Raw genomic sequence first — 14,798 nt, 5'->3', positions numbered from 1 at the left:
TGGTGAAAATAACTATAATGCGCTCTGACGCGTGACTAGATGACACACTCGCTCGCAATAACGCATTAGCTATGGACACAGCCTCATTATTTCTTATTATATATTCTCAGTAAGTTAAATGAATTATATTTTCTTATTTTATTTTTACTACATGATCTCAAAGAGTAAGACATTATCTAGCGGAGTTAATGAGTGAATCAAGTGTAACGTTAGATGAAATTAAATTGACTGGATGAAATACGTGAAAAAAAACTACTATGCGCTTTCGTGCAGGTTACCCACGCTAACTGTTGGTTTATTCACTTATCCAACAGCAATCCTTCTCTCATGTTATCACGACAAAGCTAGATAACATGGCTTAAAATGATCCACGTTAGAAGTGTTTTTATCGGCGTTTTTACTGTCTGGTTAGCTTGCTACGATGACGCGGGACTAGATGACACACTCGCTTGCAATAACGCGTTGGCACAGCATCATATAGTAGCTAATATCATTATCTCAGATAAAAAAACAAATGTGTGATGCATTCAATCACCATTTTATTTTGGCTGGTTATTTATTTGAGAATACAGCGATGTCCTCTGGAAATGTAGATCCTACGCTGCTTATGTGCTCACTGCCACTTCATAAAGGCTTGCTAGTCAGCTAGCTTGCTAAAGTGAACCAAATACCTTAGCTAGTTTGCTCGCTTGATAATGAGGATTGATAAACATAGTGGTCGTATAAACGCATTTAATTAAAAACTTTCACTAAATATACATACCTTTATTGCGGCAATCGAATATGTGCAGACAACTCTTGCAGTGGAGAATATTGGATGAGGCACGAGTGACAAACGTCTTATTATGGAAGTAGCGCGTCAGCTGCTGCAGTTCACACTTGTATTAGAGCTCCCTCTACTGGATAATTCTAGTAAATAGCAATTACAACGTTCAAACAAACAAGTACAGATAAATAATCAATGTTTTTTTTGTTTATTATACTTATTTAAAAATCGGGACACATCGGCTGCATAACTGCCGATCCCGATGTCGTCCAAAAAGTCAAATAATGGCCGATATATCGGCCAAACCGATATATCGGTCGGGCTCTAGTTGTAACCCCCCCAATAATCAAAACCGGCCAATACAAACCCCCCCCCCCCCCCCAAAAAAAAATCATGACGAATGAAAAATATTAACGGTTATAAAACTTGATAAAGTGGTTAGTTTTCTCGATTCAATGTAAATTTCGGGAGGAGCTGTTATGTCTGTTACCACTTCATGGACAGACCAGCGGGGAGGACGTTTTTCAAGCACTGATGAACTTTTTTGCAGGGAAACAAATCGACTGGTCGAAACTTGTGTCGGTGTGCACCGACGGAGCTCCAAGCATGAGAGGGAAGGAGAAGGGACTTATCGGACTGATGGAAAAGGAAGACAGCATTCCCAAGCTTGTCTCCTTTCACTGTATAATTCATCAGGAGGCACTGGTGTCAAAACTTAAAAACCAAGAGCTAAAGAATGTGATGCAGCTCGTTGTGCGAGTCGTCAACTTTATCGAGGCCAGGGCACTTAATCACCGGGAATTCCGTGCACTTCTGGAGGAAGACGAGGCAGAGTACGGGGATCTGGTGATGCACAACGAAGTGAGATGGCTATCGGTGCTTGAACGATTCTGTACTCAACTTCCTCACATCCGTGATTTTCTTGCAAGCAAGGGGAGGGCTGAGCCAAAGCTCGAGGACCCACACTGGATATTACAGCTGACACTCCTCACTGACATCACATCCCAGCTGAATTCCCTTAACCTCCAACTCCAAGGAAAAGGGAAGCACCCAGGTAACATGCTAAGAGCAGTCACTGCTTTCCAGCACAAGATCACCACTCTCTTCATACCCGACAGAATTTTTTCACTTTCCCAATCTAAGAGCCTGCACAACTGCTAACCCTGATCTACTGCAACATTTTGACTACGATGAATTTGTAGGCATATGGGAGGAAATGAATTTGAAAAAATGAATTTGAAAGGAGATTAAGATGTTGTGGTGTATAAGGAGCTTTTCAATTTCATTGAGAACCCTTTTAATGTGTCATTGTCAAGCCTTACACCTGCTCTGAAAAACCATTGTCCTTGCTGTAATACAGAGTGAGATTCAGGTCAACGGTGTACTGAAAACTGAGCTCAGATCAGGTGTTGCTCATTTCTGGAGCATGGTCCCAGCCTCAGATTATTCATATTTAAAGCTTTGTGTGCAAAAGGTAATGAGCTTTTTTGTGATCACTTACTCATGTGAGGCAACATTTTCTATAATGAACATTGTCAAAAGAAAACATAGAAGTAGGCTTACAGATGTGCATCTTGATTGTTTGACTAGGATTGCAACCACTAACTACAAGTTTTGCATGTAGAAAGTCAAGGGACAGCTAAAACACATGAGAGCCTCAACATACTGATACAAATATAACAGAAAAAGAAGTTTTTCATCTCTGTTAGTAGACCAATATATACATTTTTGTGAACTTTTTTTATTTCATGTTGATAATGCTTATGTATAATTGCATATGTACATACATACATAAGATGAGTTCCACTCCCAGCCTTACACATTCACACACAAGTATTATATCTTTTAATAATGCAATGTAATTATGAATTGAGAATAAAAAGAGATGTAAGGATGGAAAGCATGGTACTGTATTTTTTTAAACATACACAGAGATGGTAAATATCTTGAGAGTGATTATTAAAAAAAACATCTGAGTTATATCTGCAATCTCCGTGGCTCTTTGAGTAATGGTCTTACTCATAAGTGGCTCTCCTAAGACAATTAGTGAGTACCACTGAACTACGGCATCAACTGGAATTACACTGCATCGCCATCTAGTGGCTGTATGAGAACACCACAACTGATTATTGCCACTAACTTTTACTGCTGGTAGACACTAGATTTTTAAAAACGTGGTGTCTTTTGAAAATTCCACACATTGCACCTATTTTCCGCGTGTCCTTGCCCTATAATCCATCCATTCATTTTATTCTCGCACGCTATTGCGAATATAATTCACTAATTATTGCGTTGCATTTAATTATTATTGTAACAATGATAATAATAATGATAATAAAAGCCTGATGTATTAAGTCATTTTTTTCTTTTAAAACCCCTTATCAACATGTTTGGTAGACCTTGTGGAGTAATATAAACTGCACAAAAAATTTAATAACTGTGGGTATTTGAGAGTTATTAGAATACTTATCTAGGAAATACTCCTGTAAATGATGTTATCCTTTAGATCAGTGGTGTCAAACTCGTTGCCATGGAGGGCCGTGTGTATGCAGGTTTTCATTCCAGCCTCAGATCTTGATTATATAATTAGTTAAATTATTTGCTGAATTAGGGATGCAGGTTTGTGCACAATGGTGACCCGACGTCTATGGTAACCCCCATTGTCTAAATAAAAATTTTCTTATATTCTGTGCTTCAATGCAGTTAAACGCATATGGCTGAATGAGTAATTGGACTCAATTAAGGCAGCATTAATTGGTTGGAATGAAAACCTGCATACACACGGCCCTCCATGGCAACGAGTTTGACACCACTGCTTTAGATGATATGAGCTAGAGCCAGAACATTGATCTCTGAATCAGGCTATTCCACACAGCATGCCTGCTTACAATGGTATAATATCCATCCTATGACTTGGGACTAGACCACAGAAGAGTGACTAAACTAAACGATGTAACACTGCATCTAAACAGCAGCTCACATGTTGATCAGATGGACACTCTCCCACCAAGATGTACACACATACCCTGCCGGCCAATAGTTAATGCTTGGCTTTACCAGCAGAATAAAATACCATTTTATTCACAATCCTTTCAGAAACACCACAATCCTGCAGCACACACAGGTGTGTGATGAAGGAGTAAAACACACCTTCATAAAAAGGTCAGCGTATGAAAGAGAGTGGGGTAAATATGGATTTCATTAGAGTTTATAGCAGGTAGTGAATAACAGAGATGGATGAAGACTGCAATGTGTGACAGACCTGAAACATTTCACTATGCAGGTGGTCAATCTTTTACCATGTCAATCAGACACTCAGCATCCAGTCATCACCTGTGACCTGATACTACAGACTCCACTGAAACCTTACATTCTGCTCAGGAACCACAAACCTGGCAACCCTCAAAAGGGTTTTTGCTTTTATTTGCTTGTTGTAATAGAGGAGTAAGGTATATATGGGCAAAGAAAGAATGCTGGCGGACAGAGGAGTAAACTGAGAGAGAAAGAGCGTTTTAATATTTCACTGAATAGAACCATAATCACAAATTCTATGTAGATAAGATCACACAGTACACAACACTACTCACCCCAGTCTCTGCAGTTTACAGTTTGGACTCATCAGTCCAACACAGATCAGCTTCACTCCTGAATCTTCCAGGTTATTGTAGTTGAGGTCCAGATCTCTCAGGGGTGAGTTTGATGACTGGAGAGCTGAGGCCACAGTATTACAGCACTTCTGTGTGAGTTCACAGTTGTTCAGTCTGCAAAGAAGAGTACATATATTATAGTATTATTATATTAGGTATACATGAAGCATGTATCTTATATGGGAAATGTGCCAATGACAGTGTTCAGCGATGAAGAGTGAAATTGAGGATTTTAAGGTTGATGATGCTCTGAGGAAGATGTCTGTGCTACACTCTCCAACTGCAGTGTTTTGGACCTGAAAATTAAACACCCAGCTGGACTCAACTCTGACAGTTCTACAGATGTAATTCTGACCCAAATGTCCCCTTTTCTTATACTGTAAGTTCTCTGAATTGGGGCAAAGGGCTCATCTACCTTTCCTATGATCTTTTCTCTGGGCTTAACCCTCCCATCCCATAGTAGACGTGCAGCTGCCATCTTTCAGAGTGGACAGCGAGTTAGTTTTCAGTGCTGTAGGATGTTTGGCCACCACCAAAAGTAAAGATGTAAAAGGAAACACACATTTTTCAGAGTGGACATTGACTTTGCTTATTTCCTTTTGGTTTTCTGTGACAAATTTCCACAGCACTGCAAACTAACACACAGCTAAAGGCAGATTCACTGTAATAGGAAGTAATGCACATGCTCATATATCTGTATTGTGGTGTGGGCCTCTGGAGCCCCGCCCCTCCCTGCCATCAGCTGCCACTCTGCTCGACTTCACCTGTGTCTCACTGGCCAGCCTGCAGCACCATGGACAGCACCAGAGGGACAGGGCTGAGTTTCAGCACCTCCACTCTGCACTCAGACCTGGACACTCAGACCTGGACAGCGCCGGAGGGACAGGGCTGAGTTTCAGCACCTCCACTCCACACTCAGACCTGGACAGCGCCGGAGGGACAGGGCTGAGTTTCAGCACCTCCACTCCGCACTCAGACCAGGACCTGAGATACAGTCAGGCCACTGGCAGCATACCAGTGCTTTTTCCACACCACTTTCCCCTTTGCCTGAGTAGGTGCTGGTCCTATATAGGCCTCAAGGTCTCACTCCAGGGGTGTGCTGGCTTTCCCCTCAATGAGTGACTAACAGAGTCTCTGTTTCTCTTTTTTTTTTTTTGTGGCAGACTCGGACATGCCCCTCCTCATGGCCTGAATTTTGGACCCACCTGCACTTCCCTAGCACTTTTGCTTTCCCCAACATTTGAGTAGCCTGATCTCGTCTTGTGTTTCACTTTTCCCGTCTTCATTCATTGTGATACTGCTGTCTCAATAAAAGTCCTCTACAGGCATGTTGCCAGCACTGTCTGCCTCGTCTGTGCCTCGTTCCCGTAGCGTACAGTATGGATGTGATAAAAGTTTATTAAAGGATATGAAAGATATGGAATTGAAGGTATCTGTAAGTGGGTGGAAAATCTCAACCTGTACCTGTACAACATGCCATATAAATTCTCTGCCCGTTTGCAAATGACACACACAATGCAAATCATGCAAACGATGCAGACTACACAGAAGTATAAAACAGTCCTTAGAAGGACCATCACTGTAAACCCTTGCAGGAGGACATGCAACACATACAGGAATGATATATTCAATCATTAGGGCACACCAGTAGTACAAAGTCCCTTATTTACAGTCAGTAAAATTACCATGCACCACCCCTGTCCCTGTATTGTCTCCTGGGGATGGCGGTAGGTACTAGAGTTTTGGTCAGGTCAGACTTTATTTTGTCAAATGTAAACGAGTGTGGATTGTGGGAGATGTTCTCTGGATAGCATTTAAGGGAAGCTCAAACAATTTACTTCATTATCCAAAGTCCTTTCATAAAAAGTATTTTTGGTATGCATCACAATTTCTTTGTGTTCCTTTTCTTTATCTTACAATCTCTTCAGGTGCATGTCCTTTCCTCTCTTATAGCATAGTGTCCAGTCCATCTTGCCATGTCTTGTAAATAAAATGATCGCCTCTTAACACTGCTAAAGCTTTCTATTCATGGTTATTAGCAACTCTCATATTTTGTCATATGATAAAGTACTCTTTCTCTTACAGCGCATCCAAAGTACGTGGCTTACTTACACAATGACTGAAGTGTGCATCTCTGCTTGAACAAATCACTGCATTGGTGCCATAAATAAACTTCTCTTTCATCATCTTGTGTTTGAAAGCCAAATCTAGGGAATGACTCCGTCCAGAGTCCTTTAAAGCATTCCAATGGCATGTTGGTTCTACAAAGGAAAGTGGTCCCAATCGCAAAGATTCTACGCTCCAAGAGATGTCAACTCATCTTGACCAATGTAGAGAATGCCAGACTACAGATCGTTCAATGTGACACGCCATGTGTCACAGTCTTTATCTCAATAGAGCTCCATGAGTGTTAATAATGCATCCTCTATGAGGGTGTGATTTCTCCATCGACCTCAAAGTCTTATCTTATTCATCCATAAGGCATGTCTCACATATGCATCTCAGTGCTGTGAGTATTCTCTCTCAGTCCCGATGGACACGCTAGACTACAGCTATGTACCTCTAGGTTGCAACCTGCTCAGAATGGGGCATGAGTGTTTCACCTACGGAACCGTGATAGTGTCTCACAGTACACACAACGCTCTCACTCTGCGTCTGGGCAGCTACAAGGGAACCTCTCAGGAGGTTTCATCGGGAAAAAAGGACAGACCACCCTCTTGGCTAGGGTCTCAGGAGGGTTACATGTAATCAGTTTTCTTTCTTAACTTTGGAATCTAAGATACTTCCTGTCGGGACATTGCCGTACACTGCGATAATGACTGCGGTAGCATATGTCAATCACCAAGGTGGCATGCGCTCCCTCCAGCTCCATGGTCTAGCCCACAGACTGCTGGTCTGGAGCAGCCGTCACTTTCTGTGGTTACGCGTGACCCATGTTGCTTTAGGCTTGCTCCTGTGGGGGTCTAGGCCAGGGTTGTCTGTGAAGCGTATTGTGACAATTGCTGTGAAATACGCTGTATAAATAAAATTTGATTGATGTTCCAGGAATTCTGAACACGAGCGCTGATCTGCTGTCAAGGGGAAACCCACTGTACGGGGAATGGTGTCTCAATCCCCAGATTTTGGAAATGTTACTGCAGTGATTATCCCTCTCCTTTATGTACAGCCATGCACGCTCCCGCTACGCACAGACCTCCTGTCTCAGGTGAACGGGGAAATACACCACCCCTGCCCCGAGCGAGTAGCTCTATGGGCTTGGCCCGTGAGAGGCATAACCTCAACGCATTAGGGCTTCCCCCTCGCGTGCCTGCAACCATCCAGAGCACGAGAGCGCCCTCTACCAGGTCACTTCATGACTATAAGTGTCAGGTGTTTGAAAGATGGTGTGCCTCTCGTCAGTCAGTGCCTTACCAGTGCTCTGTTTCTGACGTGCTGTGCTTTTCACAGAATCTTATGGATAAAGAGAAATCCTTTTCTAGCAATAAGATCTACCTGGAAGCTATCACTGCTTGTCATGTTGGGTTGAAAGACCATGCAGTGGGGCAGCACCCCCTCATTCACAGGTTCATGAAGGGGGCTCACTGTTCTCTGCCTGTTGCTAAAAAGCTCATTTCCCCTTGGGATTTATCACTGGAGCTGGAGGCTCTGTCTCTAAGGCCATTAGAGCCTATACACGAGATAGATTTAAAATTGTTGTCTCTCCAGACAGCGCTGCTGCTTGCACTAGCCTCAGCTAAGTGAGTCAGTGACCTCCATGTGCTCTCAGTGCATCTCTCGTGCACAATATTCTCCCCTAAGATGCACAGGCTTTTTCTTAAGCTCAATCCAGCCTTTATGCCTAAAAGCTTCCCTCCTTTCACATGTGAGATGTTGGAGCTTGCCGCTTTTCACCCACCACCTTTCTCCTCTGACGAGGAGCATAGGCTGCATATGCTGTGTTCTCCGCACGTATATGACAAAGACTAAGGCTTTTAGAAAGAGCGACCAGGGCCTGGGCCCCTGCCTGTAAAGAAAAAGTATATCTAAGCAGCGGCTGTCCCATTGGCTTGTGGAAGCTATTGTTATGGCATATGAGTCAAAGAGGGCTTTGGGCCTGAGGGCTCATGCTACGAGGGGTATGGCTGCATTGTGGGCCCTATTCCATGGGGTCTCCTTACAGGAAATTTATTCAGCTGCAGCCTGGGTTTCTCCAGATACTTCTGCAAGGTTCTAGCGCCTGAACGTCACCAGGAGGCCGGTAGCCCACTCGGTTCTGGGGATGAGCTCTGTGTGAGGCGCACACATCTCCCCTCATCTGCTATGGGTTTCATTACTTCACATTGTTCCCGGAACCTGGCTATAGCTTTGGTAAATGGTAAATGGACTGCATTTATATAGAGCTTTCATCCAAAGCGCTTTACAATTGATGCCTCTCATTAACCAGAGCATTTAGGGGTTAGGTGTCTTGCTCAAGGACACTTCGACACACCCAGGGCAGGGCTCGAACCGGCAACCCTCCGACTGCCAGACAACCGCTCTTACCTCCTGAGCTATGTCGCCCCTTTGGGCAGTGGAATGTGTTTAGTACTTCCCTACACGGGATGTGCCAGACACCACCCTCCACGAGATGATGAAAGAGAACTTTAGGTTACTGTTGTAACCCCGGTGGAGAGATCCACCAAGACTGCCCTGCTTGCCGCGCATGAGAAGTGAATATGTTCACTGAGGAGTAGTAGCGCTGCACTTGTCCTATATGTTCTTCCAGGAGGGCAGTAGTCTCCTGTAGCATTGAATGCGCTACTGGCTGTCAAAGCCACACTTGGTGCAATTGGATGACCGGATGTCATTCCCCATACGTGGATCTCTCTACTCTGTGTTTCGGAGAACCGGGGTAGCGACAGTAACTTAAAGTTTTGGGGTAACACCCTTACTGAGGTACTCACTGGGCATACTGTTAGATTCACTAACAGGATATGAAGCTCTTCTTGGATAGCTGCTAGGGTCAGTCAAATGTTATTTAATAGAATAATACAGAGGTCATGCCTTGTGATATTTATATAGTCTCGCTACCCAAATGGGGTAAATCTTAATTAGGTTAATCCCAGGGATAGTTGTTGGTTTTAGATTCCTGGATGAGCAGGACATTTACCTGTTGTAGTCTGTTTCTCCCGGTCACTTGTCTCCCCAGTACTGTCTCTGTGTCTGTGTTCCTTGAGCTGCTTCACTCCCCTGTATTTGTGTGATTTCACTATTCGGGTGGTTCCGGGTTTTCGTGGTTCCCCCCCTTCTTTCCAGTCTCGTTTTACTTGCTTCCTGCTTATATCTAGTTTTACTAATTTCTACTAATCCTTACTAACTTATAGATTGTAAAGTACTAACCTCATTAATATACTAACATGTGAATATTACTAATGGACTAACACACACTAGTTTTGGGTTTTTGATAATTTAGATCACTATACTAATACATTAACCATTCTCCCCTTTTCCATGCTGCGCTGTAGCTCCGCCCCTTTTCTTTCTAGCCTGCTCTAACGCTGAGTTCTGCAATTGCCTGCACCTGTCTCTTGCTCTGACTGCACCTCTCTCTCTCTGCACGCGTTTTTACCTGCTAAACCCAGGCCGTCTATTATCATTGTTGTCTATGTGATTCCAGTCCGCGTTTTGTCAGTCCCCTGTCATTTTATTAGTTATCCTAATGTTCTTCACCTGGATGTTGTTTGTTACTCCGCCCTCACTCACTTAACCCCTCCTTGATTGTTACCTTCCCCAGTGTATAAATGTCAGTCTTTTCCACCAGCTCCCGGTCAGAACGTTGATCGAATTCACTGTGCTGATGTTTAGTAAGCCTTTGATTATCGAGATTCCTGAGACACCCTTTCTGAACGACTTTGAGTTTGCCTGCCCCTTTTGGTTTGTTTGCTTTCTGGTTTGACCTTCGCTTTGCTTTGACTTCTCTTTTGCCTGTCCCTTTGTACCTTCGCCGATCTGATCTCCTGGTTTTTGATTTTTTGCCCGTTTACCACAATTCTTTTGGGAACTCGATTTTGCACCGTCCTTTCTCTGATTACCTGGCTTCGAACCTCAGACTGAATAAAGACAACGTTTTTCGGATTTCCCTGGTCTGCGTTTGGGTCCTTGCACAGAACATCACATTACCTCCCAGCATTGAAGGTCTTAATGTCACACTTTGATGAATGCCTGGCAGCAGTAGCTAGTCTCTCTCTCCAGGATAGAGGGTCAAGCTGCCCATCATTTCATATGAGCACACCCCAGTCAATAATCTTATGAGCAAAATTGTATTCACACAAACATTCAGGTTAGAGGTTTTGAAAATGAATGGAGTCAGGAAATTAGTCTTCCCTGTGACAAAATTCAAACCCTTACATTTCCATAATGAGTAATTCTATTTAGTTAATGCCACACAGTACACAGCACTACTCACCCCAGAATCTGCAGTTTACAGTTTGGACTCATCAGTCCAGGACAGAGCAGCTCCACTCCTGAATCTCCCAGGTCATTGTAGCTGAGGTCCAGATCTCTCAGGGGTGAGTCTGATGACTGGAGAGCTGAGGCCACAATATCACAGGACTTCTCTGTGAGGCCACAGCTGTTCAGTCTGCAAAAAAGAGTTCATATATTATAGTATAATAACATTAGGTATACATAAAACATATAGTAAATGATACAAATGATAGTGTTCAGTAATGAAGAGTGAAATTGAGGATTTTAAGGTTGATGATTCTCTGAGGAAGATGTCTGTGCTACACTCTCCAGCTGCCGCACTTCGGACCTGAGAATTACACACAGGGGCGACATAGCTCAGGAGGTAAGAACGATTGTCTGGCAGTCGGAGGGTTGCTGATTCAAACCCCACCCTGGGCGTGTCGAAGTGTCCTTGAGCAAGACACCTAACCCCTAACTGCTCTGGCGAATACGAGGCATCAATTGTAAAGCGCTTTGGATAAAAGCGCTATATAAATGCAGTCCATTTACCATTTACACATCCTGCTGGACTGAACTGTGACAGTTCTACAGATGTAATTCTGACCCAAATGGCCCCTTTTTATATTGTAAGTTCCCACCCCATCCCAGAAGTTCAGCTGCCATCTTTCAAAGTGGACAGTGAGGGAACTTGCAAAGCTGATGAATGTTTGGCACAGCTACCACCAAAAGGAAAGATGCAAAGGATAAAGCACATCTTCCAGAGAGGACAGTGAGTTTGCTTCTTTAGTTTAGGTTTTCTGTGACAAACAACCCACAGCACTGCAAGCTAAAATACAGTTAATAGTAAATTAACTTTAGAATAGGGATGCACCGAAATGAAAATTCTTGGCCGAAACCGAAACTGAAAAAAAGGAAACACTTGGCCGAATTCCGAATACCGGTATTTTTTCATTTATTTGCCCATTTGTACCATTAAATCAATTTTGCTTTTGATTTATGCTTTTCAATGACAAAATTAAAGTACAAAATGACAACGTGATGAAAAAACTTTTATTAGTGTATTGGACATTCAGTCCTTTCCAGAAGACATTATACTAAAAAAGCACAATAACTGGGGTAATGAACATAGAGGGCAGGGAGTGTTCCACAGAAAGTTGATACTAGTATAATATTCAGTAAAAATCTTTTTGGGAGGTAATTCAAGATCTTTATTGATTTCCTTTGTACAATACAAGAATACAATAACTAAAAAAAAAATAAATAAACGGAGAAAACACACATCATTCAACCAACATGATTTCCAACCACAAATGTTCACTTGTAGCCTAACGGTGGAATCTACATTTCATTTGATTTCAAAAGATGAGTCAGTGCCGATTGTTGACTAATCAAGGAAATGTAAAATACCTAATAACCGTACAAATAGGCTACTAGCTGCATGCTGTGAGTATTAGCCGTTCTAAATGCACACAAAAAGGCGCTGTTTGAAATGAAAGTCGAAGCGCGAGACGCGCGTGCACGGACAGGGGAATCAGTTCGCTTCGAGGATACTGAATTCGCTACAACACCGGCACTGTTTGAACGCGTCATCAATAGCCGCAGGAGAGCAATGAAACAGTGTCACATTTATTTCTATACTTTTGTTACAATCATTTGTTTTTTTAAACACACACATTCGGTCAAAATCTTTTCACTCTTTCGGCCGAATACCGAATGTGTTATTTTTTGCTATTTTCGGCCGAACATTTTCAGTAACCGAAATAACGGTGCATCCCTACTTTAGAAGCAGAAACACAAGGAAGTTATCTGTTCACATATGACTAGCTGTGTGTCCGTTCTTCTGGTGTTACATATGACCAGGTAGAGAAACAAGGTATTCCAAAGGTCTGTGGGAACTCCTGTTAATGATACCTTTGAGTTTATTTTATTGATATAGTGATACATTTGATGGCGCAGCCCAAGGAGACACCATTCAGCCTGTTCTGGGCTCCAGGAAACTTCAGAATCACTGTACAGGTCAGGCTATGGCCTGAGATGAGCCATAGAGTTAACTCAAGAACAGGCACTGGGGGCAGAGGTCACTTTAACAGCTCCCTGAGAAGACGTTATTATATCCTACAATTCCTCTACCTTCATATTTTCATTCTATCTACAAGCACTATGCTGGAGATTCTGGGTCAGCCTATACCAGAATAAAGCAGAAACCAGGGTGGTACTACTGGCCTTGTAACATGGTGCATTTACTGCCTGCCCTAGCCTCCCAACATAGAAACACAAACATTTAATTCATAACCAAACATATCCCTGCCAAACCAAACTTAACATAATTTTAATCATAACATTGAAAAGAAGTGTTATCCTATCAAGTGGCTTAAAAGTAAAATATAAAAAGGGGTATAGATAATTCTCTCCTCTCTTCTAATCATTAATTCAGTATGCGTAGACCAGGAAGAGAAGGGGAACCCCCCTCTTTCAAACACATGGCAGGGATTCAAACAAGATTTGTTCTTATAATTAAAACTTGCAATTAAAAGCAAGGCATGTTTTTTCTTCACAAATAGTTTGGCAATTACAGCAATAACTTGAATTAATTCACCAAACTGAGTTTGTGAAGAAAAGGTGTGAAGTGCATTTACTAGTCTACGTCAAAGTTAAGGACAAATGTTCATTGAATACAGGCTATAAAGTATTGACGTGTTAAGCAAACATGAGCCTTTGGTCCTGTGTCTCAGCTTTGTCTAGCTTCTCAGCTGTGCGTCTTTGGCTTTGATCAGGTTTAATGTGGGAGAGACAAGCTGTGGTTTTGTTTTGTCTTTCATTCATTTCTTTCATGATTATCTTCTACTTCATTTCCAGGACTGTCTAATTTTTGTTCATGTAATTGAGCCTATGACATTAAATTAGATGTTTAATTGGGCCCTATTTTCTCAGTCAAGGCACAACTGTCAAACACTAGCAGCAATGCAAGGCGCTGGTGAATTTGGGTATTTCAGTAATTTTTTGACTCCAGGCACTAGCACAACTGTGGCACAGTTGTAAAAGAGGCTGGTTCGATCAGAATAAATTGACTGTGGGTGTGGTTGGGTTTGGTTTCATTATTGCCAATCAGATCACCCCATTTCTGTCCCTTTGGGAAACACAGCCAAATGCTAATTTCACCATGGCTGAACAGCAAGCGTGTTGTGATCATCTCTACTGAAGGGAGGAGAGAGTTCTCTAGCATAACTAGAAGTCTGTACAACACTAAATTCCTAGACCTTGCAGCAGGGCCCCTCCGTCTCCAGGCACCAGACCCCCCAAGGACAAGAATAAGTTAGAAATAATGCATGTACGTGTGTTTGTGTGTGTCTGTGTGTTTTCTTTCTCTCTGTCTTATACATTTGTAAAAGTCCAAACTGGTGAGCTTGGCTTTCCTCCTTATCCCCGCCCCTGCAATCCTGCCAGGGGGAAACCGGCTATGACACCATGCTGCCCAGGACTCTGAAAGCAACTGATAGATAAAGACCAAACTATTATTTCTGATTTAATTATTTCTGATTTAAAGCTTGTTTTTGTAACGCTTAAGACTAAGAGGTCACTGTGGTAGGTGCTTTCTTGTAGAGAGAGTGGGGGCGCTCTGAACCTGCGCCACAGCTTTGGGATAATCAGCACTGATGTTAATGTTTGATTGATGACAATGTGCTGATTACTGACATGAGCTGACACCGTCACAGAGACAGAAGGCGGACGAAGAAGAGCTGAGAGTCAGCATGATTGTGTGTACTCAACATTCGCGTAAATAAAGACGCATGCTCAAAATAAATCTCGTCTTCTCATTCTTAACGACGTGCACTCAGCTTGCTACAGTCACCATGTGCTTATTCAGTATTTATGCTATATGACTAGTCACAGCCAATCATTTATTTTGTTTTTTTTTATTTTACTATATGCTTGTGTATTAACCAAGTACCAACTGCCCC

The 14,798-nt window shown here is 42.5% G+C and overlaps 1 protein-coding gene across 1 annotated transcript in view; it reads right to left on the bottom strand.

Annotated features, from left to right (window-relative positions):
• The window catches only part of LOC135238057 (uncharacterized), a 228,466-nt gene that overhangs the window by 173,557 nt on the left and 40,111 nt on the right, over positions 1-14,798 (bottom strand). The window contains 2 exon segments of the mRNA XM_064305705.1: positions 4,354-4,527; positions 10,838-11,011. Of these exon segments, the coding sequence (XP_064161775.1) occupies positions 4,354-4,527; positions 10,838-11,011 (348 nt within the window).

Source organism: Anguilla rostrata, chromosome 13 (genome assembly GCF_018555375.3).
Source record: "Anguilla rostrata isolate EN2019 chromosome 13, ASM1855537v3, whole genome shotgun sequence".
Lineage (NCBI taxonomy): Eukaryota > Metazoa > Chordata > Actinopteri > Anguilliformes > Anguillidae > Anguilla > Anguilla rostrata.
Note: the sequence above shows the minus strand (reverse complement) of the source record. Positions and strands in the feature narration are given on the sequence as shown.